This window comes from Trichosurus vulpecula, chromosome 6 (assembly GCF_011100635.1).
Source record: "Trichosurus vulpecula isolate mTriVul1 chromosome 6, mTriVul1.pri, whole genome shotgun sequence".
NCBI classification, from domain to species: domain Eukaryota; kingdom Metazoa; phylum Chordata; class Mammalia; order Diprotodontia; family Phalangeridae; genus Trichosurus; species Trichosurus vulpecula.
In genome coordinates this window covers 113,825,406-113,850,389 of record NC_050578.1, presented here as the reverse complement: position 1 = coordinate 113,850,389, position 24,984 = coordinate 113,825,406, and the positions used below count along the sequence as shown (strand labels likewise).

The following is a 24,984-nucleotide window of genomic DNA, read 5'->3' as shown; positions in this document are numbered from 1 at the left end:
GGACCTTAGAGGCCATCTAATCCAACCCCCTCAATTTACTAATGAGGCCTAGGGAAGAAAAGTGACTCACCCAATGTCAAACAGGTGGTAAGCGTCAGAGGTGGGATTTGAACCCAGGCTCTCTAACTGCAGAGCCAGAGCTCCTTCTACTGTACCATGCTGCCTAAAAAGGAATAGAAGACTTTGCTGTGCTAAAAGTCATAGTAGTCTGATCTGTACAATTTGTGCTTCAAAATTCGGAAACAGTTTGTGCTTCAAAATATAATTGCACCATAAGAAATGACAATTATGAAGAATGGAAATATGGGGCGACGTCTATGAAGTGATGCAGGGCGAAGAAATAGAATTGGAACAGCAACATAGAGACTTACTGCAATCATGTAAAAAAGTAACAGCAACAAAATCTGAAAAAAAAATACATAGAAGAAAAAGAGATCAGAAAGGGACGAGAGCAAACAGGACTTTTTTTGTTATCATCTTCTTAAAGTTAAAATACATGTCTTTGTAACCAGTTGCAAATAATGTGGTTTACAGTTTCCCACATGGAATCATTTTATTTTGTTTATTTGAATATTCTATCGGTGGCTATTAAGTTTAGAATAAAATGAGCGTTTTAAAAAAGGGAAGAAAAAAGTAGGATATTGACACCCAGTAGGTTTCCCCTGAGGATAGAACGATTGTTAATAATGATAATAATAATGATAGCTGGCATTTCTATAGTGCTTTAAGGTTTGCAAAATTTACAAATATCTCATTTTATACTCACAACAACCTCAGGAGCTTTTTGCTACATCCCCATTTTATAGATAAGGAAACTAAGGCAGGCAGAGATTAAGTGATTTGCCGCAGGGACACATAGTACTTGTCTGAGGATGGAATTTAGGTCTTTCTGGCTTCAGGGCCACTGTGTTATCCACTGCATTACCTGGCTGCCTCTATATATTAGTAGTTCTCAGACTTTTTTTTGATCATGGCACAGTATCATTATTTGAATGAGGAATACAGGAGATTCATACATGCACATGTGCAAAGGGTTGCAAGTATAAATTCAATAAAATTTGTGGAAGCCTAGAGCATGCCAATGGGATTGGGTCAGTTCCATACAATACCTGGAATACCCTTTGAGAACCACTGGCTTATACAGTCTTGTCAGGAATCAATCAATTGGCAAGCATTTAGTAAACTTCTACTACATGAGGGGCAGCTAGGTGGCACAACGGACAGAGCACGGGCTCTCAAGCCAGAAAAACCTGCATTCAAATCCATCCCTGGGCACTTACCATGTGAGCCTGGACAAGTCACTTAAGCCTGTCTGCCTCAATTTCCTCCTCTGTAAAATAAGCTGGAGAAGGAAATGGCAAACCACTCCAGTATCTCTGCCAAAAACACCCTGAATGAGGTCATGAAGAGTCAAACACAACTGAAAAGACTGAACAACAAGAAGTATATAGGAGGGGCCCTGTGTAATCTTTGGCACAAACCATATGCACAGATACATAATTAGGATGACATCATTGCACTGTCTTAACAATCCAAAGAAAGAGGAGATAGACCAACTGGTCAGTGACTTTCACAGCTTAAATCTCGCTCCTAACCCCTTTGAGTCTGGCAGTGTACAGGCACATGCCTGTTTGTGCTTTGGTGAGAACCGCAGCTTCTTTCAATACTCCTCTCCGGAAATATTTACTGCAGCAGCAACAGTAATGATAACAACAACAACATAACCTATCCATTACAGGAAGTCCTATTCTCCACAAAATGGCTTCAAGACCTTAAGCCCTATGTCTACATGATTTATCGATTTGGCATCCTAGGGCATAGGATGAGCATGCAAAGCCACTCGGGAGCATGGGATGAGTATTGAATTCGTTCGATTCAGTTCAACAAGCAGTTACTAAATGCTGGATGCTGAGGATACAGTAACTAAAATGAGGGACTTCTTGTCTTCAAGGTGCTTATATTCTGTAGGAAGGATACATACGTACGCACATCAGTAAAGACACAATATATAAACTGATTTCAACCAGAGAAATGAGAAAGCATTAACAACTTGACAGGACTGGGAATGGGGATTTGGGGGTGGGTGGGGGTTATTTCAGCCCACAAAAATACTGTACTATTCTGCTCTGAACGAACACAAGGGAAACAGTCTTCCCTCTAAGGAAACTTACGGAAGCCCAAGCTTGGTCTCTTTCAGCACCATCACTATAACCTGTTCTCTTCCTTGCAATTTCCTTCCCCTCAAACTTTATACTTTACATGAAATGTACAATTAAATACCAATGTTAGATATACACCCCAAAAGGTCCAAGACACGTAGAAAGGAGACTCGTATGGACACAAGCATTCATAGGGAACTTTTTGTAGTAATGAAGAACTGGAAATGAAGTGTGTGTCCCTCAACTGGGGAAAGGCTGAGCAAATAATGGTATGGGAATGAAATGGAATATTACTGAGCTATAAGACATGATGAATATGAGCAATGTAAGATTTGAATAATATGATGCAGAAACAAGTGAGCAGAACCAGAATAATTTATATGACTACAACAATGGGGGGGGGTGGGTGGTGGTAAACAACTTTCAAAGGCTTCAGATTAATGCAATGAGTAAACATGACTCCAGGAGACTGATAATGAAGTGTGCTTTCCATCTCCTGGTAGAAAGGTGATTGACTAAAAGTGCCAAATCAGACTAACATTTTCAGACTTGGACAGCATGATGATTTATTTTACTCGACTGTACTTATTTATGATACAAGAGAAGCTTTCTATTTGAAAGAGGCAGAGATAGGTGGATAACAGCTAGTCAGCAGTGATAGTGATGCAAAAAAAAAAAGGAAGCATAGAAAGTCCATTTTAAATTGACTTTAAAATTGACAGAAGAAAACAGCAGAAAATTCAGAATGGACAGAGATGAACAGGGCAGCAGTTGATTTCCTGTATCAGAGCAGAATAACCAAAAGGGATATGATGTTCAGGTGGCAGGAGGTGTATGTCAGGATATTTTTTTTTTTCAAAATTTGCTGTCAGGAATTTGTGCTGGGAAAAAAAAATGCAAATGAAAGAAGTACAGGTCTAAATCTCCTTCCTAGAATAGAACAAAGTCATATCCTTTGTGCAGATGAACTTAGAACCAAATTTGAATTACTGATACTTAAAGAAGAAGTTTCTTGATTTCTCAACATTCAGCAAAACAAAAACAAACAAAAAAACTCCCACCAATATTAAAATATTCTTCATTGTTCCCTAGCTGGCTGACTGTCTTGCCAGCTCTTTTAAGATTATATATTTGGCTTCTTGAGTCCACCTCCCTTATTTTCTCTTCATGCTTGGATAACCTATAACTTGGAAGCTCTTCATGACCAAGCATACATTTTCTCTAGTGGATGTGACCTGAAGAGAAGGTATGATAGAAAAAGTGATTCAAAAGTGGGTTCAAAATCCAACTTTGCTACTTAAGGTCTTTGTGACCTTGTGCAGGTTACTGCTCCTCTCTGGATGTCAGTTTCCTCAAATGTAAAATGAGGTGATTGGACTAGTAAATTCTAAGGTCCTACTTCCTTTAAACTTTAAATCTTTGATCCTGTATTTTTGTTTTTTTGATTTCTCGGTGGGGGTTGATAAAAGGAGGGAGAACTCTAGCACTATGATTTCTTCTGTGAAGAGAATTCCTATTTTGGAAATTTCCTCCACAGAAGCAATATTCATAACTTGTCTATAACTTACAGACCCAGAGAGTTTTCTAGGGACACTGAGAAGTTGAAATACTTGCAGAGATCTAGTAGGGAGGACTTGAACCTAGTTTTTTCTGACTTCAAGATGAATCTTCTCCTATCTATCCATTAAGAACAAACAAACAAACAAAAAACCAAAGAACTTTTTTAAAAGGAGCTGGAAATCACTGAAAACTAGAACTGGAAGGCATTTTAAAGACCATTTACCAAAGATTCTTAACCTAGGGGTCCAAGAACTTGTTCTTTTAATATTTTGAAAAATGCATTTTAATAATTTCATTCAATAAATGCATTTCAATAATAATCCTATACATTTTATTTTTTGAATTTAAAAATATTATCTTGAGAAAGTGTATAGGCTTCACCAGACTGCCAAACAGGGCCATGACATTAAAAAAGTGAAGAACCAAGGATTCAGACCATTTTACAGATAAAGAAACTGGGACCTTGAAAGTGGCCAGCCCAACGTCATATTGCATTTGTAGCAGAGCCACAGCATGAACTCAGATCTTGTGACTCTAAGTCCTATACCCTGACATCCAGAGGAACCTGGAGCCCAGGAGGAGCTTGTTCCTTCTTTTTCTAGGATGATGATCCTGTCGATGTATTTCTGTTTCTTTAGGAAGAATTTGATATTGCCTTTGGGCCACTAGTTCTGCCAATGGGAGTATAAGTAATGGCTCAGCTGACAAGAACCTAAAAAGACGAATAAGCCCAGTGTCTGTTCTTAGGACATTTAAGTTATCAAACATCTCTCTTGTTGATCTGCTCCAATGCAACAGAGATCCTAAAAGGAAACTCACAATTCTATAATGGATGTCTATTTCCTCTGGTTTAGTGTAATGGCGAGCAAAGTGGGACTTTTTGCTGTTTTTTTTCTTTTGGAGTGCTTCTCAGCACTAAGGCAATCAAGTGCCTTTGATTGAGTCTTGCCTTTGTTTGAATCAAGAGTCTTTGATTGAATCAAGTGTTTTTGATGACCTGCTTAAGTCACAAGAAAGCCTAAGTCACATGAGTTTGAGTCACGTGGTTGTGACGCGCTCTGACCCTGAAGAAGTGTATATATACTCTGAGGTTAGTATTTTGCTTTGGAGGCTCACTCATTGGAAGAGTGTTTGTGTGATTTTGTCAGACGAGACTCTGGGAAGCCATTAAGGAGCTCCCCAGCTTTGAAAACCCAGATGTTGGTGCTCTCTCTGGTAACTATGTATGTACTGCTATAGTCAGACATTTAGAAGCCTGTCTGTTGATTTGTGTTATTTTCTCTGTTTGTAATTTGTATTTGATCTGAAGTTCAGGTTGCTGACTTTTTCCATTGAACTAAGTGAATGATACATGTATGTTTAATTAAAGTAAGATTGTTAACCCCTTAAAGTTCCTTTCTTTCAGAAAAGCAGATGAAAGAACTTGTGCTAGCAGTCCTCCTGTGTGCTGGTGTTATTGGCCTTACACCTCCACAGTAGCTGCAAGTAACATTGTTGTTACACTTAGCCCATGATAAGAGCAGCAATCCCCCCCCTTTTTTTTTTACTGAAAGACACTATATGTAAAAAAAAAATCAATTAAAGACCTCACAGAAGTAAAAAGCATCCTTTCCTTCCCATTTGAAAGAAGAGTGCAGAATGTAAAATCTAGTATGATTTTTAAGATGAAAACCAGGGACCATAAAATAAAATTCATTCAATAAATACAACAAATATTTTCAAATATACGGTTTCCACATTATGGCCAGTTAAGAAAATGGGTGGGGGAATGAAGAACAAAGGAGAGGAAGAGGAAAAAAAGCCATCAGAAGAAGAGATGTGTACAGACAACAGCAGAGAAAAGTAGGGCATGGTTTCTTGGTTCTTCCTTCCCCTACTCTTTTTCCTTAAACCTTCAGATGCTCCACTCTGAATGGGATGGGTAGAGCAGGAGTAAGTCATGCGTTGATCTGCAACCACAATCAAGCTGAGGCTATATTTCTCTTGCCTCTTAATGTTGGTGATTGTTCACTCCAGGTCTAGAATCTATGTTGGGAGACCTCTGCATCTCATAGGAGCTCTCCATAGTAACTGCCATATTTTTATTCCTGTTTTGTAGAACCGATTACCAGTGAACCGGTTACTCGGTCCTTTCCAAATAACCTTACAGCACTTTGTGGGTTGCTGGGTTTTGTTTTGTTTTTAAAGGCCACGGTCAATATATCGACTAAAGGTTACTCAAAGAGAAATTTCTGTTGACAGCTAGCTCAATAGAAGAAACTGTCCACTTCAACAACAGAAAGTTTAGTGGGGGGAAATGTGAATTGCCTACTATATTATATAATCTGTTTTCCTTACCAAAGGCCACTTAATAAGTTCAGATACCATCACCACTCTCTCCATCAAAAAAAAATTATTATGATAGTCACGTAACAGCAGTAGCCCTTTATGTACTATCTCAAGGTTTTCCATTGTCCTTTGTATATTATCCCATTGGAACCTCACAATTCAGTGAGGTAGATACTATTTCTATTCCTATTTTACAGGTGAACAAACTGAGGCCAGGAGAGGTTAAGTCACTTGCCCAGGGTTATACAACTAGTATATCAGAGGCAAGATGTGAACTCAGCTTTTCCTGACTTTAATTCCAATGCCACAATGTGTCTCCTCTCTTAAGTTTTTCTTAGGCTAGGAACTGGGATGGAAATGGGGTTTCCCTGAGTTCTGTTGCCTTTATGAGTAAACTCTTAGCTTGGAGTAAGGAACTTGTATTTCCTAGGAAAGATCTGAAAACTCTCCTTCCCTTCCTCCTCAAAACACACACACACACACACACACACACACACACACACACACACACACAGTTTGAAAATTGCACCCCTCCTGTGTGTCACTGACTTTATCACAAAATAACTAATTGCATGCTACAGAGAGTAGAATTTGATGGTACAAAATGTGCGTTTATTAAAAAGAAATTTTAAAATATCCTTCATTGCTCCCTATGTGACTATCTCGCCGACTGTTTTAAGATCATATATTTGGGTTCTCAAGTCCAACCCCTTTATTTTATGGAAGGGGTGACTGAGTCCCAAAGAAGTTAAGTGATCTCCCCAAGGCCATACAGATAATAAGTGGCAGAGCTGGGATTTGAACCCAGGTACTTATTCTAAATCCAGTTCCAATATCCTTAGTTCTGGTTATGTGTATGGCATGAAAAGAAAACATGTAGGCCTAATTGAATGCCATTAGGCCCCCTGTGGTTTGTGACTTCTGAGCTGCATAATAATACCAACTGATATCCATCTATCTATCTATCTATCCATCCATCCATCCATCTAAAACATCCATCTGCCTATCTATCTATCTATCTATCTCTATAAGCTTTCAGATTTGTTGTTCACAACACCCTGCGAAAATAGGCATCAAAGATCTTATTATCTCCAATTTATTAATAAGGAAACTGAGGTTCAGAGTTGAAATAATTAGCCCATGGTTCCATAGCTAGACAGTTAATCCACTGAGGAGCCTTTATTTAGTGCTTATTACGTGGCAAGTACTGTGATTAAGTAATGAAGATACAAATATGGGGGAAAAGAAACACAACATGGTACCATGGTCTCAGGAAACACATTCTATTAAGTTTGAGGAGGGACATTTGAACCTAGGTTCCCCTGAATCCAAGTTTGACACTCTTTCTATGTTGCCATTCTAACAGACAAAATGGAAGAAACTCTGGATACCATAAAATCATAACACCATTGGAAGGTTATCAAGTCCCCTTGATTTTATAGATAAGGAGACTGAGACCCCCTGTTGCGAAGTGGCTTGATCGAGATCACAGCTAGTTATTGGTAAAGCCAAGAATAGAACCTGGTCTCTTGGTGACACCAACATGATGCCTCTGTAATTTCTTAGATCAGTCTGTAATTCAATTTTACTTGAGTCAATCTAATTCACATTTATTGAGCCCCTGTGTATCTTTCAACTTCAAACAGCCAAATCAGGGTCCATTATTGTACCTCCCCTTTCCCTGCCAACTTAATAAGGGCCGCGAAACCTCTTGTTATTCTAGGAGTATTTATTTCCAGGAGGGTATTTTAAATGCATAACATCACATTAGCCTTTTCTATATAATTAGCAAATCATGTGCCATGGGATAAAGCCAATGAAGAAGGCAGGTCACTATTATCCTTGCTGGGATCAGTCCAATGGTATCCAGCATTGTGAGCATGTGGGCTTAGGTTCTGAAAGCTTTTTTGTCAAGCTTGCTAATGCCAGGGAAAGAGAGAATCAAGGTGCTTGGAACACTGGATCCTGAGTTGGAGGACCTGGGTCTGAATACTGGCTTTGCGTCATGGTAATTAGGGTGGGACTTTTTTGTTGTCTTCTCTTTTGGAATGCTAAGGCCATCAAGTGCCTTTAATGGGTCCTGCCTTTGTTTCAATTGGGAATCTTTGATTGAATCTGGAGTTTTGGATGACCTGCTTAAGTCATGGGAAGGCCTAGGTCACATGGGTTTGAGTCGAATAGTTGTAAAATCCTCTGACCCTGCAGAAGTGTATATATATTCACAGCTTAGTGTTTTGCCTTTGGGGGCACACTCATTGGAAAAGTGTTGGTGATTTGGCCAGATGAGACTCTGGGTAGCCACTGGAGCCCCCCCAGCTTTGAAAACCCAGATGTTGTTGCTTCTCTCTCTGGTAACTATGTATGTATTGTTATGGATAGACTGGTTTGTGGTATTTGCTCTGTTTAATATAATTTCTACTTGTAATTTCTGTTTGTATTTGCCCCAAAGTTCAGGGTGCTGGCTTTTTTCCCTGAACTAAGTAAATGATATATGTATGTTTAAAGTAAGATTGTTAACCCCTTAAAGTTGCTTTCCTTAGAAAAGCAGATCAAAGAACCTGTGCTAGCAGCCCTCCTGTGTGCTCTTGTTGTTGGTCTTTCACCTTCACAGCAGCTGCTCACAAAATTGTTGTTACACTTTGCAACTGGGCAAGTCACAAACCCTTTGAACTTATTTCATCATATGTGAAAGGAAGAGGACTGGACTAATCAATGACCTAAACAAGAGCACAGGAGAGTTGAATGGGAAGATCTGGACAATTACTGGAATGAGAGCAACATTAATAGCCCAGAAAATCTTTCTGGCTTTCTTTTAAGTATTGAAGCCAATTGGGGGCAGGAAGAATAGGTTTGGGTCACATTCTCAGTCTGGGAAACACAGGAAAGAAAAAATAAAACAGCAACTCGGTGGACACATGGAGAAATTTATTATAGGACTAATCTTTTTGTTCTAAAAAGTACTACTTAAGAAATCAACAGTAACTTTGAACTGCTCGACATAATTCAGACAAAGCCCGCCCCCCCCATACTTAATGCCTTCCAAAAATACCAGATTTGGTATTATATCTGTATGACCTTGAACAAGATACTCACAGGCTTTCTGGGTCTCAGTTTCTTTATCTGTAGTGATAGATTTGGACTACAGACCTCTGAAGTTCTTTCTATTACCAAATCTATGATCCTATAGTTTTCATTCTCTACTATGGCAGTCCTCAGGGGCCCTGAGATCATGAGAAGGGAGAGTTTTCTATATGCAGTCAGAACCAGACCCAGTATGTTGCTCTAGCACTATCTGCAAGACACAGAGTTGTGTGTGAAGCCTCCTTCCCTTCCCCCAACCTTTTCTCTTTCCTCCCTCTAGCTCTGGGCATAGTAATCAAATCATCATCATCATCATCATTCCCATAAAGGATGTATCAATAAATTACCCTATGGGCTCACTTACCACCTCTGACTTCCCAGACCAAATGTATTGTTTTCCCCTATTAGAATAAAATTTACTTTAGGATGGAGACTGTCTTATTTTTTGTATGTGTACCGCCATGCCTGGAACATAGCAAAGATTGAATAAATGCTTTTTGTTCTGTCATTCATTCATTCTAACCCCTCATTTTACAAATGCACTTAGCACAGTGCCGGGTACATAGTAGGCACTTAATAAACTCTTATTGACTGACTGCTTATTGGCTGATGAAAAAGGAAACACAGCTCAGAGAGTTTAAGCCTTACGGATATTGTAAATAGGCCAAGCCCTGGATGTTTCTGAAATGAATTCTAATTGCACATCAGATTCCTGACCTCCTCCAACCCGGTTTCATCAGTTCAGTCTGCGGCATGTAATCAATAGCTGCCATACCACTATGTGATGAAAAAACTTTAAATGCAATGCTAATAATACACCCATTTTATTTTCTGCAAAATATTGCTGCTAAGATAATTAACTTACTGGTGGCAGTTCCTTAGCTACAGCAGTGATGATCAATGCCTACTCCTTTAAACACATGCACACATATACATCCCATCACCAAGGATGTATTGGTCCTTTCCCCTTCCCTCATGCCTGTCCCAATTAGTAATAACGCTCTGGGAATGATGTGTGAATGTGGCATGTGAGATCTAAGATTTTATTAACAACTCCACCTTGAGCATTTACTGGGACTCGAATCCATGCTATTATGGGTCCCAATGTAACTTTCTAGCTTCCATTAGTCTTAAATGAAGAAAGATATCAAGTGCAAGGCCATGTTGAGGTGTAGACAATGAAAATTTAATGGATCCTCCTTTCAGGTTTAGCTAGAGTATATAAATATTCATACCTAGAGATCCAGGAAATTGCACACACAGCCATAATGAGGAAGCTGACAGGCAGCTTGGCATAGTGAATAGAGGGCTGGCTTTAGAGACTATAAGACCTGGGTTCGAGTGTGACACTAACTAACTGGTAGCCCAGGGGAAGCCACAACTCCTCAGGATTTCAGGCAATTCTAAGACTTAAGTTGCAAAGCTGACCCATCTGTGAGGGGCATTTCCACAGAGGGGATCTCCTATATTGATGGAAACACTGAGCTATAGTCCAAACAACAAGAACCAAGCACTTTGGAAGAATGGACTCAAATTTAAAGCTATAGGAACATCAGAGGTCATCTATACCAGAGATTCTAAAACTTTTTGGTCTCAGGATCCCTTTAGAATATTAAAAACTGAAAACCAAGGCTTTTGTTTTTTATATGGGCTATATCTATCAATATTTACTGCATTAGAAATTAAAATAAGTGAATTTTTTAAAACATTTATTCATTTATTTAAAATAACAATAATAAATCTATTGCATGTTAACACAAAGTTTTTGTGAAAAAAGAATTCAAAAAAATTAGTGAGAAGTGGCACTACTTTTCCTATTTTTGCAAATCTCTTTAAGTCTGGCTTAAGAGATAGCTGGATTCTCATATCTGTTCCTTCAATCAATCTGCAGAGGTACGTTCTCTCTGTTCAAGTATGTGAAAAAAAAATTCAGCTTCCCACAGATATGTAGTTAGAAAAGAGAGAGGTATTTTAATAGGAAAATATATTATCATGAAAATAATTTTGAGCTCTCAAACTCCTAAAAGCGTCTTGGGGACCCCCTGCCCAGGGGTTTGAGGACCAGATAGCGGCCCAACCCCTTTGTTTTACAGATATGGAAGCTGAGACCTAGAGAGGTTAAGGTGCCTTGCCCAAGGTAACAAAGGGAATAAGTAGCAGGAATCTGGGATTGGACATGGGTCCCAACACTCCAAATTTAGTACTCTTTCCAAAGAAACCTCTTAATTCTACCATTAGTTGGGACCCAAGGTAATAATAGCTAATATTTGTGTAACACTTAAAGGTTTGTAATTATGTTATTATCTCATCATAATCCTGTTGTTGTCCAGTCATTTTACTTTTGTGACCCCATTTGGGATTTTCTTGGCAAAGCCACTGGAGTGGTTTGCCATTTTCTTTTCCAGATGAGGAAACTGAGGCAAACAGGGTTAAGTGACTTGCCCAGGGTCACATAGCTAGTAAGAGTCTGAGGTCAGATTTGAACTCAGGAAGAGGATTCTTCCTGACTCCTGGCCAGGGGATCTATGCACTGCACCACCTAGCTGCTCTTTAATAATCCTGAGGTCTGTGTTATTATTGTTCTCACTTGACAGAAGAAGAAATTGAGGCTGAAAGAGATTAAATGGCTTGCCCAGGATCACCAGCATTTCAAGCCCAGAGTTATCCTCAACACCCTATCACACATTTCCAACTCACTGTGAAATCCTGCTTTTACTGCCAGAACATTACGAGGCTACTACCTCTCACTTAGCCTAAGTAATAGCCTCCTAACTGGTTTTCCTGTTTCTAATCTCTCCTCTCACCAATCTATTTTCTGAAGAGAGGACAAAATGGTTTTTCCTAAAGGTCAAGGTTGACCATGTCACTACTTTCCTCTGTAGGCTCTAATGCCTTCCTATTGTCTCTTGGACAAACTATTAACTTCTCTGTTTGGATTTTAAAGCCCTTCCCAAATTGGTTCAGTCCCACCTTTCTAATTTTATTACATGACACTCCCCTTCCTCTACTCCACAGTCCCACCTGTCTTTCTTACTGTTTCTCAGCGGTGGCATTCCTTCTTTCTCCTCTGTATTAGGCTGTGCTGCCTAAATGAAAATCTGAGACAATAAAAGTAATAGATTGGTACTCCCTAAAGAATGAAAGGGATGTCAAAGTCATTTACTGTATTTCCCTGCTCATGCAGTGAAGAATCTAGTTCTCTTTTAATAGTCCCTGAAATAAAAGTAAATTCTGTAATCTTTCCCTCAGCTGAGCCTTTGCTTCCTCAGACACGAAAGTAATCATTACTTAAGTAAGTGAAGACTTAGTTGACTGGGTAGTGTCTAAAGGGGCCAGGCTGATCAATCCTAACACTCTGGAGTAATGTCAATGACAGGGAGGCCAACTACTTCTAGGTGCTGAGGCCAGCTACACAGCAATAGGAAACTTTAATCTTTAAAAAGAAATGAACAATGCAAGTGACAGGCAGTCATAGCAAACTTAAACTCAGAGCAAAGAGGTGAACTGTTGGCTCACTCAAGGAGATGGACAGCTGCAAAATGCCTTCAGGCAGCTTGGGTCCTTGCAGGGCTTTCTGGAGAAAAGTAAGGCAATCCTTTTACTCTTCCCTGTCTGATCATCTATCCCACACCCTACAGAGGCTGTTGGAAAACCTCCCAAGCCTCAAACACCTCCCTTAACTCAAACTTTGCTGAAGACTTTGCTTCATATTTGCTGCAAGAGACCATTATCTGTTAGGTATTTCTCAAAACTCCTTGATCACATTATCTTCTTCCATTTTTTCTTCTTTCACTTGAGGCATTTCTCCTTTCCAAGGTCCACTCTTTTGCTTATATCCTTGACCCCATCTCCTCCTGCGTTCACTAACCCCCTATCTATCAATTTTCTATCTTTATCTACCAGTTGCCTACAAACATTCCCAACACTCCCACCTCTTAAAAAAAAAAAAAAACTCCTTAGACTCAACCCTCTATTCACCCAGTTCTCAACCCTTTGTAATTTGGTTTCCAACCTGGTCAATCACCTGCAACTTCTCTCTCTCTCTCAAGCTACCAGTGAGTTCTTAAATGCCAAATCTTACTGATGGTCTTTTCTCCATCCCCATCCTTTTTGACTTATCCTCCTGGATATACCTGTTTTCTCTGAGTTTCCATAATGTGGTCCTACTCCTACATATATGACTGCTTCTTTTCAGTCTGCTAGTTCATCATCTGTGTCTGTGAGGATAAATCAAGACTTTCTACTGCACTCTCTTTTCTCCCCTCTCCAGACTCTCTAACTTGGTGCCCTGATCTGCTCCCATGGGCTTAGTTATCACCTCTATGCAGATGACTCCCAAATCTGTGTATATCCAGTCCCAGGCTCCCTTCCGAGCTTCAGCTCTATGTCTCCAATTGCCTAATTAATTTTTCCAACTGGGAAATCCAACAAGCCTTTCAAATTTAACCCATCCAAAATAGAACTTATTCTCTCCATCAAAACCTACCCTTGGGCAGCTAGGTGGTGCAGTGGATAGAGTGCTAGGCCTTGAGTCAGGAAGACTTGAGTTCAAATCTGGCCTCAGATACTTATTAGCTGTTTGGCTCTGTGCAAGTCACTTAACCCCATTTATCCCAGTTTCCTCATCTGTAAAATGAGTTGAAGAAGGAAATGACAAACCACTCCAGTGTATTTGCCAAGAAAACTCCAAATGGGTCACAAAGAGGCACACATGACTGAAATGAACAATCAACAAAAAACCTATTGTTCTTCCTACAATACAGGGAAAATAGCAAACTATCCTTCCGGTCACATAGGACTTTAAGCCCAGAGTTATCCTCAACATCCTACTACACATGTCCAATTCACTGTCAAATCTTGCTCTTCCCTCCAGAACATTACTCCTATTCGTGGTTTTATCTCTAGTCGTGAGGCTACCACCTCTCACCTAGACTAAGTAATAGCCTCCTAACTGGTTTTCCTGTTTCCAATGTCTCCCCTCATCAATCCATTCTCTGAAGAGAGGACAAAGTGGTTTTTCCTGAAACTCAAGGTTGACCATGTCATTCCCTTCCTCTGCAGGCTCTAATGCCTTCCTATTGTCTCTTCGACAAAATATGAACTTCTCTGTTTGGATTTTAAAGCCCTTCCTAACTCGGTTCCATCCTACCTTTCGAATTTTATTATATGACACTCCCCTTCCTTTGATCCACAGTCCAACCTGTCTTTCTTACTGTTTCTCAGCAGTGGCACTCCATCTTCCTTCTCTGTATCTTTTCATTGACTTTCCCCCATGCCTGCAATATACTCCCTCCTCCTCTTCATTGCTTAGAATCTCTTCCTTCAAAACTCAGCTAACATAACACCTTCTACATGACACCTTTCCTCCCTTAGTTGCTAATTCCTCCCCTCTCCAAATTGTTTTGTATTTATTTTACATATGGAGAACCCCTTTGCCTAAGAAACTGAAATGCCTCTGCAGATGGGTGCTTATGGGACAGGACAGAAATTCTCAGAACATGGTGATGCATGAACCAAAAGGGCTGTGATTGTCTCTGAAAGGTCAGGAACACATTCTAAAGGAGGGGAAGAGCTTAAATCTCCTGAGAGGGAAAAGTGAACAACAAACACACTTAGGGGAGGCCATCAGGTCCTCCCAAGGTGAACTACTACAGTGGAGAAGACAAGACATTGCTATGGGGAGGCAGGAATCCAGGTGCCTTGTGGGGGTGGGGCTGGAGGCTATAGCTGGTATCCTAAAGTGAGGTAGGATAAAAGAGAAGAACATGGAGGGAGGCTTGGATGCTCGGAGTGATTTCTCACTCCTCCCCACTCCACTGCCCGAACCTTGACCTGACTGACCTCTGACTTCTAGGAAGAGGCATATGTGCTTTAAACTAATCCTTGTTCATTAAAAGTTTGCTTTACTTTCTGTTTTGCCATCTGTGTTAAAAAAAATTGCTTTCTTTCTTCTGCTGGGATTGCTTCCTATATTGCTGACTTGTGCATGTTCCCTTTGCAGTTAAATCCAGCTGAGGGAGGCAACCAAGTGATAAGGAACCTAGAGGGAGTGACTGGTAGGTTTTATTGGAGGTGGGAGGTATGTCTAGACAAAAAATATGGGGGTTCACATTTTAAATAAAAAGAGATAATACTGAATCATTCTATAACTTCCCAAAGCAAAGAAAGACTATAGGGATTTGGAGCAAAATCTAGCCACAGCTCAAGAAAACATAGCAAGAGCCATTTCCTGTTATTGAGTTCACTTGGATCCTTCAAGCATGGGCAAATATAAAGACATCCTTCCTTGGAGGACTAAAGTCAAACTACACTTGCAAGGTGGGGTTGAGAATTTAGAGCAACACCCACACAAGGCTGAGGGAAAAAAAAAAAGGAAGTAACATTTCTCCTGCTCACCAAATGGCACCTTGAACTTTACTCAACTGCTATCTATCTGTCTATCTACTACCTCTATCTATCCATCATCCATTTATCCATCTACTTACCTATATGCCTCCCTCTATCCCTCCACCTACCGTTTCTATCTACCATCTTGATCTACCACCTCTGTCTGGCCATCGGTATTAGCAAGGCAATAATCACAACATAATAATTGTAATATGCCTATGTGGTTCTGTATTGCAAAATATAAGATACTCTCCATATAGAAGGTAGAAGTAAACTATTTATTCATACACCAGAGAACCAGATCCCAAAACCAATAAGCCCAATCCATCACAGGAGCAAAGAATTCAATACACAATATCACAGCAGAGAACCACTCCATCCCATAACCTTCTGCCCCACTGCTGGGGCCTTCCGACGAACACACTCACAGCACAGCACACATCTGCTCTTTCCCTCAGCTCTAACTGCTCTCTCAGCATTTCCTGTGGCATACTTTCCTTTTCCTCTCAGCAAGCTCCTCCCACCACATGTAATTTAGGCTTCCTGTGAAATAAGCAGGTCACATGGCCTATTAATAGGTGGGAAAGATCTTCAAATCTAAATTGTCATTACACCAACTATCCATCATCCATTTATCTATTTATTCATCCATCCATATATTACATATACTTACATATGTACATGTTGTTTTTCCTGATAGAATGTAATCTCTTTGAGGGCAAAGACTATTTCATTTATATCTTTGTGTCTCTAGGACTTTACATAGTGTGTGGCTCATAATAGGCACTTGATAAATATTTGCCTATCGATTGACTCTTATATAGCAGTATTGCCCCACTAAGGGCAAAGGAGCATTCCTGAAATCCTTCTTTCTCAGCCAGCTTTGGTTGTATTGTTAGGTAAGAACTCTATGGATTACTCCTCCATTAAAAGTATAATTATTCAATTTGCTACCAGAGAATCATACAATGTTAGTGCTAAAATTAATTTAGAGATCATCTAGTCCAGTGGTTTCCAACTTTTAAAGATGGAAGATCCCTTTATAATATTAAGGAAATTTAAGGAGCCTATCTGATAATAACGGTGGTACAAGTATTTGTCAATTGAGAAAATACATGATGGGAGACAATGCTGTGTAGTGGATAGAGTCCTGAACTTGGAAGCAGCAAGACCTGAATTCAAATCCTATCTCTAACAATCAATAGTTATGTGACCAGCGACAAGTCACTTCCCCTTTTTAAACATCATTCTCTTCATCTGTAAAATGTAATTGTACCTCCTTACAGAGCTATTATGAAGTTCAAATGATAATTCATACGTATCACATGTATGATAAAAGATATTGCAAACTAAGGAAAACATAAATATCACCTATTAATATTGATAAAGATGATACTCTGGATTCAGTGATGCTTTCAAATGAATGAATATTTCATTTATCTTGACAGCATCAACACATTTCTTAGACATAGCTGTGAGATGTTATTTATTCAATCGGTAAAATTCATCTTTGCTTACTTAATATACTGAGTCTTGATACTTTTGTTGGAGATAAATAAGGATTAAAATAGTGTTTGGTTCTTGGTGAGCATATGGTGAACTCTTTCAATAACACCAGAGCTCCAAGGATCATAGAGTCATTGAATCACAAAATCTGTGACTTGGAAGTGGCCTTGGTGGACATCTAGTCCAACTGATTCATGAAGGAATCCCCACTATAACATACCTGACAATTCATCAGCTAACCTCTGTCTGAAGACCTCCAAGGAGGTGGACCCTACCCCTTTTTGAGGCAAGCCATTCTACTTTTGGACAGCTCTTGTTGTTAGGATATGTTCTTGACATCAAACTTAAACCCACTGTTGCTGGTTCTGCTTTGTGGAGTCAAATAAAACAAATCTAATTTCTCATCCACATAACCTTCCAAAAACCTGAACACAGCTACCATACTTCCCCTGAGTCTTTTTTTTTTCAACAGGTTGAACAGGCCCAGTTCTTTCAATCAATCCTCTCATGTCACGAACTCAAAGTACTTCATCATCCTGTCTGCCCTCCTTCAGATACCTTTGGATAAACTATGGTGGCCAGAACTGTACATAATCTTCTAGGCAAGGTCTGACAAAAGCAGAGAATGATGAACTTCTCACTCTCAGTGTTGAGTGATTAAATCCAACTTATTTATATTAGACATGATAACACTGAAGCTCAGAAAGGAGAAATAATGTGCCCAAGGCAACAGAGCTAGTTAGTGGCAAAGCCAGGACTAGATGTCTTGTCTTTGGATTCCTAGTCTAGGGCTCTTAGTGCTCCAATCAATCATTCAATAAATGTTTATTCGGTGCCTATTCTCTTCCAGGTACTATTTTAAGCACTGTAGTTACAAGTACAAAAGTCAGACAGTCCCTGCTTGCAAGGAGCTCCTAGGTGTCCTGGGATTTACTTTATACTGTAGGTATGTGGGGAGCATTTTTTCCCCAAGTGCTCATCTAATTGCCTTTTTTTCCAGAGACTGGCTTTTAATACCTAGTTGGAATGGCTCTCCTCATTGAAAGCCTCAGCTTACTAAATAGCTTGAAGACCACTCCTGAACTGCTCTTTCAGTTGTGAGTTGTGTTGGAAGCATAACATTTCAGTGGCCATCTAGACCAATTCTTATTCCCTAAATAATCTCCATATGTTCCCCTGACGACATACATAACAAAGAGTTATTCAGCCTTTGTTTGAGAGGGAAGCCACTACTTGAAGAAAGAGCATTGGCTTTGGAAGGAGAAGACCTGGCTTCAAATCCCACTTCTTGGACTTATTACCTGGGTGACCTTGGGTTGGTCACTTCACTAATGTAGGTCACTCAGTTTCCTCATCTGTAAAATGAAGAGGTTGGACTAGATGGCCTCTAAGGTTCCTCCCAGCCATAAATCTGTGGTCCTATGACCTTCTAAGACAATCCATCCCACTTTAGGATACTAAAGGATAGTCAGGAAATTTTTCCTTATTTCAAGCCTAAATTCACTTCCTTGTTACTTGCACTCATATTTCTTAGTTCTGCCCTTTGGGTCAAGCAGAACAGATCTTGACCTTCTTACACATGACAGCCTTTCAAATACTGGAGGACACTTATCATGGGCTAAATCTTCTATTCTCCAGACTAAACATCCCCCGCCTTTCCACCAAGTCTTAATTGACAAGAAGTCTAGATCAGTCACCATGCTGGCTGCTGTCCTCTGGATGTCCTCTGATTTTTTAATGTCCTTCCTAAACTGTGGTGCTCAGAATGAAACACCATCCTCCACACACGGTGTGATGAAGGCAGAGGATAGTGGGACTCTCACCTTATTATTCCTGTTTGCTAGGCCTTTAAGAATAATGTATGCTAAGATACTTCTAATTTTATTGGCTTTCTTGTCACATAGATTAAAAAGGAGAGGGAGAAACTGAGTCCTATTTTCTATCAGTGGCTAAACTAGTCTTCAATCATTTAAGATGACATTGGAGACTTAAGTAGGCATCTTATCTGACATGTACAAAGCATTTTTATAAGTTTTATGAGACGCTTTACGTAAGTTATTATCTTGTTTGATGCTCACAACAACCCTGGTGATAAGATACCATTATGACCCCCATTTTATAGATGAAGGAAATGATGCTAAGAGGTAGGTAGGCTAAACCAGTGTCTGTGGCATGATTTAAGCTCATGTCTTCCAGAATCCCAGTCTGATATGCTTTCCACTAGGCTACTTACCTGACACAAATATAGTGAATACAATGAAAGTAAACAATTTTTTTTAAAAAAAGAAATGGTCAGAATAAACAGCTTAGCAAAATGATTTTCTCTTGCCCTTCCACATACTGAGAAGGCTAGGTCTTGCAACTTGGGCTCTAACCACCAAAAAATGGTATCGGGACTAATGGAAAGACCCATTGTGCCTAACGGGTGACTTTAGCACCCATTTGTAGAGATTGTTTAAGAAGTCCACCACCCCTCCTTGTTCTTTACTTCCTACACATTTTATCTAAGGAAGAGAGCTGATGTCACACAATGGATGGGGGTTGGCCTTAGGGTCAGGAGGACCAGGATTTAAGTCCTACTGGCTGTGCCATAGACTACCTCAAAGACTAGGAGTTAGATGAGTTATATATGGAGTTGCCACCCAAGGTTTATGGAACCTCAGGATGGAATTTAAAAAAAAAAAAGAACCATAAAACCTAATTTCTTTTGTGGAAAAAAAAAATCTCTCGATGCCATAGAATAGGATTTCTTTTCTCCTCTTCCCTTCCCAACCCCATTTCTCAGACCTTCTTCTAGGTACTAATTAAGGTGACTGATACTTCAATAGAAACAGCCTGAACAATTTTTTCTTTTATTTTTATGGTCTTATAATAAGAAAAAACAGGGGGGCAAGAACATGAACTTTATGTGTGTGGGTTTTCATTCTGGCAGAAACTGTTTGCTTTCTGTCTTTGTATCCCCAGGGCCTCATACAGTGCCTGGCACCTATTATAAACACTTGATAAGAGCTTTTGGATTTGAATCTGAGTCATCCAACTTAGAGGCACAAAATAAAACAGAGAACTTTGCAGACTAAAAGGACTTAGGATTTCACTTAATCCACCTTTCTCAATTTAAAAATGAGGAAACAGGCCTAGAGAGGTCACAGCTCAAAGGACCACAGATTTATAGCTAGAAAGGACCTTTGAGGCCGTAAAAGTCATACAATGGAAAGAATGCTAAGCTTGAGCTCAGCTCCTGGTTCTAATCTACGTGACCATGTGCAAGTTAACTTATCTGGGCCTCGGTTTTTTCATTTGTAAAGTGAGAACTTGGAAAGACCTCTGTGGTCTCTTCCAGCTCAAAACCCATGATTCTATTCCCACCCCCTCATTTTACTAATGAGCAAGCAGAGTTCCAGACAAGTGACCTGTCCAAGGTCACATCAGTAATAAATGATAGAGGTTAGATTTGAACCCAGGTTCCCCGACTCCAAATCGAGGGCTCTTTTTCACTATGCTATGATTTGGTTTAGTAACTTGGCCCATGTCATCCAGTTAGTTAATAGCAGAAATTACCTCTATCACTAGAACTCAGATCTTCTGACTTATCTAGACTCAACCAAGACCAGCAGCTGTTGCATCCACCATAGCCATGAAATATCTTGTACCCTAGCCCTTCCTCTCATGTTCAAGTTCTCCTGAAGACCTTTCGGGAAACATTTAGCTAGTAAATACTACTGAACAACTCTTCATGAAAATGGAGTAGCCAACATTAACTTCCCTTCTATTTCGCTCTCTAGATCAGAAGACCCATTCTCTAGCAAAGGAACACAAATTGTTCATTTAAATAATGAAACACATCCAACATACCACAAGGACTATGAACACTGCCTACTAGACAGTCAGGAATTGAGTTAGATACAACAAGCAATGAGATGTCTTTTATGTACCAGGCATTTGATATACAGAGAAAAATAAGACTGTCCTTTCCCCGTGAGAGCTTCGTTCCTGATGGAGTTGGGGAGGAGGGATAAGAGCAGGTCAACATGTACATAAGTTCCCAAAGTAGATACAAAATAAATACAAGATAATGGGGTGGGAGTCGGGGAGAGATTTGACACTTGGGAGGGGGGATCAGGAAAGGGGTGGAAGACTGAACTTAAATCTTTTTTGTTGTTGTTTGGTTGGGTTTCAAGAGTCAATTGGGGTTAAATAACTTGCCCAAGGTCACACAGCTAGTAACTGTCTGAGGCTGGATTTAAACTCAGGTCCTCTTGACTCCATGGCCAGTGCTTTATCCATTGTGCCAACTAGCTGGCCCCTTGAACTTAATTTTGAAGGGAGTTAGGCAAGAGCGTGCTGGTAAATATTTAACTGGATCTCAGGAAAATGACACACTTTAAAATTTAATCTGCATCAGAAAAATTTTTGCTGTCACTTTTTAAAAGTCTAGACAATAAACAAAATAATAAGTCAAGTCCTGATTTATGGCCTTTGCCAATGACTGAGGTGTAAATGATTCCAGTGAAAATTTAACAATCAGTATTCACACCCCAGCCAGCTTCAGCACACCTCTGGAGTTAGGGGTTCCAAGAGGCAGAGATAAATGGGGAGAACAATACAGGCATGGAAAGTGTTGGGACTAGATGGTCTGTGCAAAGACATGAAGACTAGAGACAGAAACTGGTGGATGAGAAAAGGAATGTCCCCCAAGTGGCTGTTTATATGCAAAGCACTATGGGCATAGGAACAAAAGACACACTCCTTCCCCTCAAGGGGGCTATATTCTCATAATAGTATTACAGGTCTCACTAATAAAACAGAGAGACCCAGAGCACAACGGAAAGTGGGACAGCAGCTGATGCCCTTTGGTGTGTGTGGGGGGAGGGAATAGTTACCCCATAGCAAACTCTTGTGTGCTTTATAAAATGCATGGGGTGGTGGAAAATTAGGTAAGTGGTAGAACAAACCCAACTGAACTTTGTAGGAGATCCTGCCCTGGTTTTAAAGCTCTGGCTTTAACGAGGGATTACAGATGCTCTGGAGAGCTAGCTGGTAACTGTCCACTTTCCACACTGTCCTAAACACTGTACCAAATGCTTTGTTCTCTATCAAGGGGACAGCAGATCGATTGTTGAAATAGAATTTCTGTCACATATAGCAATTGACTCACCCTCAAAGCACAGTCCACCTTGCCTGGTAATATGGTGATGAGAGAATTGCTCTATCATTTCTTAACTACCTTCCTCTCTACCTCCCAAATGAAAACATTCTAAATCCACTTCTCATTAGTTTTAGTCGTTCATAGTCATTTCAACTCAATAAGTATTTGCCAAATACCTACTACGTGCCAGGCACTCTTCTAAGCTCTGAGGATACCAAGACAGAAGTGAATCAGTCCCTGCCCTCAAGGAGCTTACCTTCTGGGAGAGAAGGGAAAGGTATGTATGCACTTAGTTAAGGAGCTACATGACATACAAAGCAAATCCAAAGTAATGGGAGACTAAAAAAATACAGAACATGTCATGAATTTGCACATTATCTTCATACCCATTACAGAATTTAGCTTTAAGTGTTTTATAATTGCAAAACAATCACATTTTTAACACACTCTGTGTTAACTACCAATTATAAATATTGAGGTTACAGGAAGTCATCTTTTCAAATCTTGGAGTCACCCTCCCTACATATTCCAAAGGGATCAAGAGCTAGAGTACAGGCTATTTGGATGTTGACTCTGAAACCTTAAGGAAGTTCTAGAGGCAGTCACTTTTGGGTGGTCTTAAGTGCTTAAATACCTACAACTATGGCCCCTATGAAGTGATTCAAGGACATGGTAGGCCTCCATGAGGTGGCAAATCCACATTGGACCCATTTGGAATCCAAAGATAGTAACCTCTTGTTATCAGAGGGAACAGATTCTTGATTTACAGAGCTGATGATGGGTGTCATGGGTCAGAAGCAGTATGCCAAGATACTTCCCAGTCTCAGATCCTTATTTCTGAGAATACTATTAAACCCTGCTGTTATCACCCATACCAAAGTCCCAGAGAGCAACATCTATGGACTATGCATTGTCATAGGATCATAGGATATTGGCTTCAGAGCCCTTGGCCATTGACTAGTTCAACCTCTCCTTTACAGAGAGGGAAACTAAGGTCCAGAGAGAAAGAGGGACTTATCTAGGATTGTAAAGATAAGTGATAGAGCTAGGATTTGAACTCGTGTCCTCCAGACTTCAAATGCCCTCCTTTCACATCACCATGCTGTCATTTCATCAGAGTTGTAAGCAGGCTAGCTCAACAATGGTGTTGTTCTAGGATGTACACACACACACACACACACACACACACACAAATATCTATTACTATATGTCAGTCTGGCTCAGCTAGCAGTGCTAAGTGCCTTACAAATATTATCTCTTTGATACAACCTTGGTTGCATTATTATCCCCATTTTATAGCTGAGGAATCTGAGGCAAACGGAAGTTAATAGACTTGCCCAAGGTCACATAGCTAGGAAGTGTCTGAGGCTGGATTTGAACAAAGGTTTTCCTGACTCCAGGCTCCATGCTCTATCCACTGTGAAAAAAATATGCAAATTAATTATTTTAAAAGAGTGCATATTTTAAAAGCTTGTTACATTTACATTTTTATAGCATTTCTCTCCTTTAACAGTATGGAAACTAGCCAAAATAATTAGTAAAACTAGGAAGCAACCAGATGACAAATTCCCTGCCCATCTGATGAAGACTTCCTGGGCCTAGTTCCCAACCTGTGGTTCTTCCCAGCATGGTAGTCTGTTCAGTAGCAGCCTTGTGGTATCCTGAGATCTCTCCTGAAGGAGCTGAGTACTCTTTCTTCTCTCCACAGGACTGGTGCCCAAAGTATCTCGCTTGCTGGGCTGATGGTCTTATCCCCTCACCTCCCTGAGTGATTTTGGGGCCTGTTGGTGCTACTTGTCTTAGGTACTCTTTGGTGTTACTTCCCTGGATGCCAAAATTGCTAGTCTACTCCATATCATTACACAGATACTAAAACTGGCTCAATGGTGGCGCCAGCTCATTAAACTGATCCCCAAATCTGGTCAGGGAATCAACTTTATGGCCTATCCCTGTAGAGGTCCTTTGCCTATGTAAAATCACATGATGGTGGCAGAGAATCATAGATTTTTGGAGCTATAAGGAAGGGGCCTTAGAAATCATCCAGTCCAATCTCTTGGTTTTACAGATGAGGAAACTGAGTCCCAAGAGGTTAACTGCTTTGCCCAGAGTTTCATGATTACTAGTGGTGGCATAAAAGTAGACCTTTAAAATATTTAAAGAGATGAAAAGAGAATTTGCAGCTAATGGCTAAATGATTTATTTACAGATCTATGTCAATTGCTCATAAGCTCAACTTCCTGGAAGAAGTATGGGCGTTTAAAAACTTGCATTAATAACAAGATCCCCTAGGGTGTTTATCTTGATGGATTAGGTAACAATTGGATAGGCAGATGAACTACCAATTCAAAACCTTTCCCCCAGATCTTTCTTTATATGGTAATAACCTTTTATGGACTCATAGGTTATTTACAATTTATTGTCTGATGCTCAAGGTAGAGAAAAAAGAAATAATGCTATTAGTAGGGTGGATTCCAAGAGAGGACATCTGAAGACACTGTTCATGGCCATATAAAGAAAAAGGTACTTTCAACTCTTAAGCAGTGAAATTCTCTAGCAGAGCCCTTGAATGACAGTGCTAAAGTCACTAAATTATTTTAAAGCTCTATTGACATTTTGGTTTTTTTTTTTTACATTACCATTCTTTTTCAATTTGCTTCCCTTTTCAGAAAGCGTAATAGTTAAGCAAAACTGAGGAAAACAGTAACTAAGTGTGGCAGGGTATGTAGTAGTCTGCTCCCATAGTTAACCACCTCTTTATGCGGAGGAGAAGGGGTGGGGGGAGAAAGAAAAAAGGAGAAGTCCACACCCATGCTACAC

The 24,984-nt window shown here is 39.9% G+C and overlaps 1 protein-coding gene across 2 annotated transcripts in view; it reads right to left on the bottom strand.

Annotated features, from left to right (window-relative positions):
* The window catches only part of RNF150 (ring finger protein 150), a 354,105-nt gene that overhangs the window by 142,373 nt on the left and 186,748 nt on the right, over nucleotides 1–24,984 (bottom strand). The window contains exon 2 of one of the 2 annotated variants that reach the window (XM_036763787.1): nucleotides 372–404. The exons of the other annotated variant lie outside the window; for it this stretch is intronic. Coding sequence (XP_036619682.1) covers nucleotides 372–404 — 33 coding nt within the window. The remainder of the gene's footprint in view (nucleotides 1–371; nucleotides 405–24,984) is intronic. 2 annotated transcript variants of the gene reach the window in all.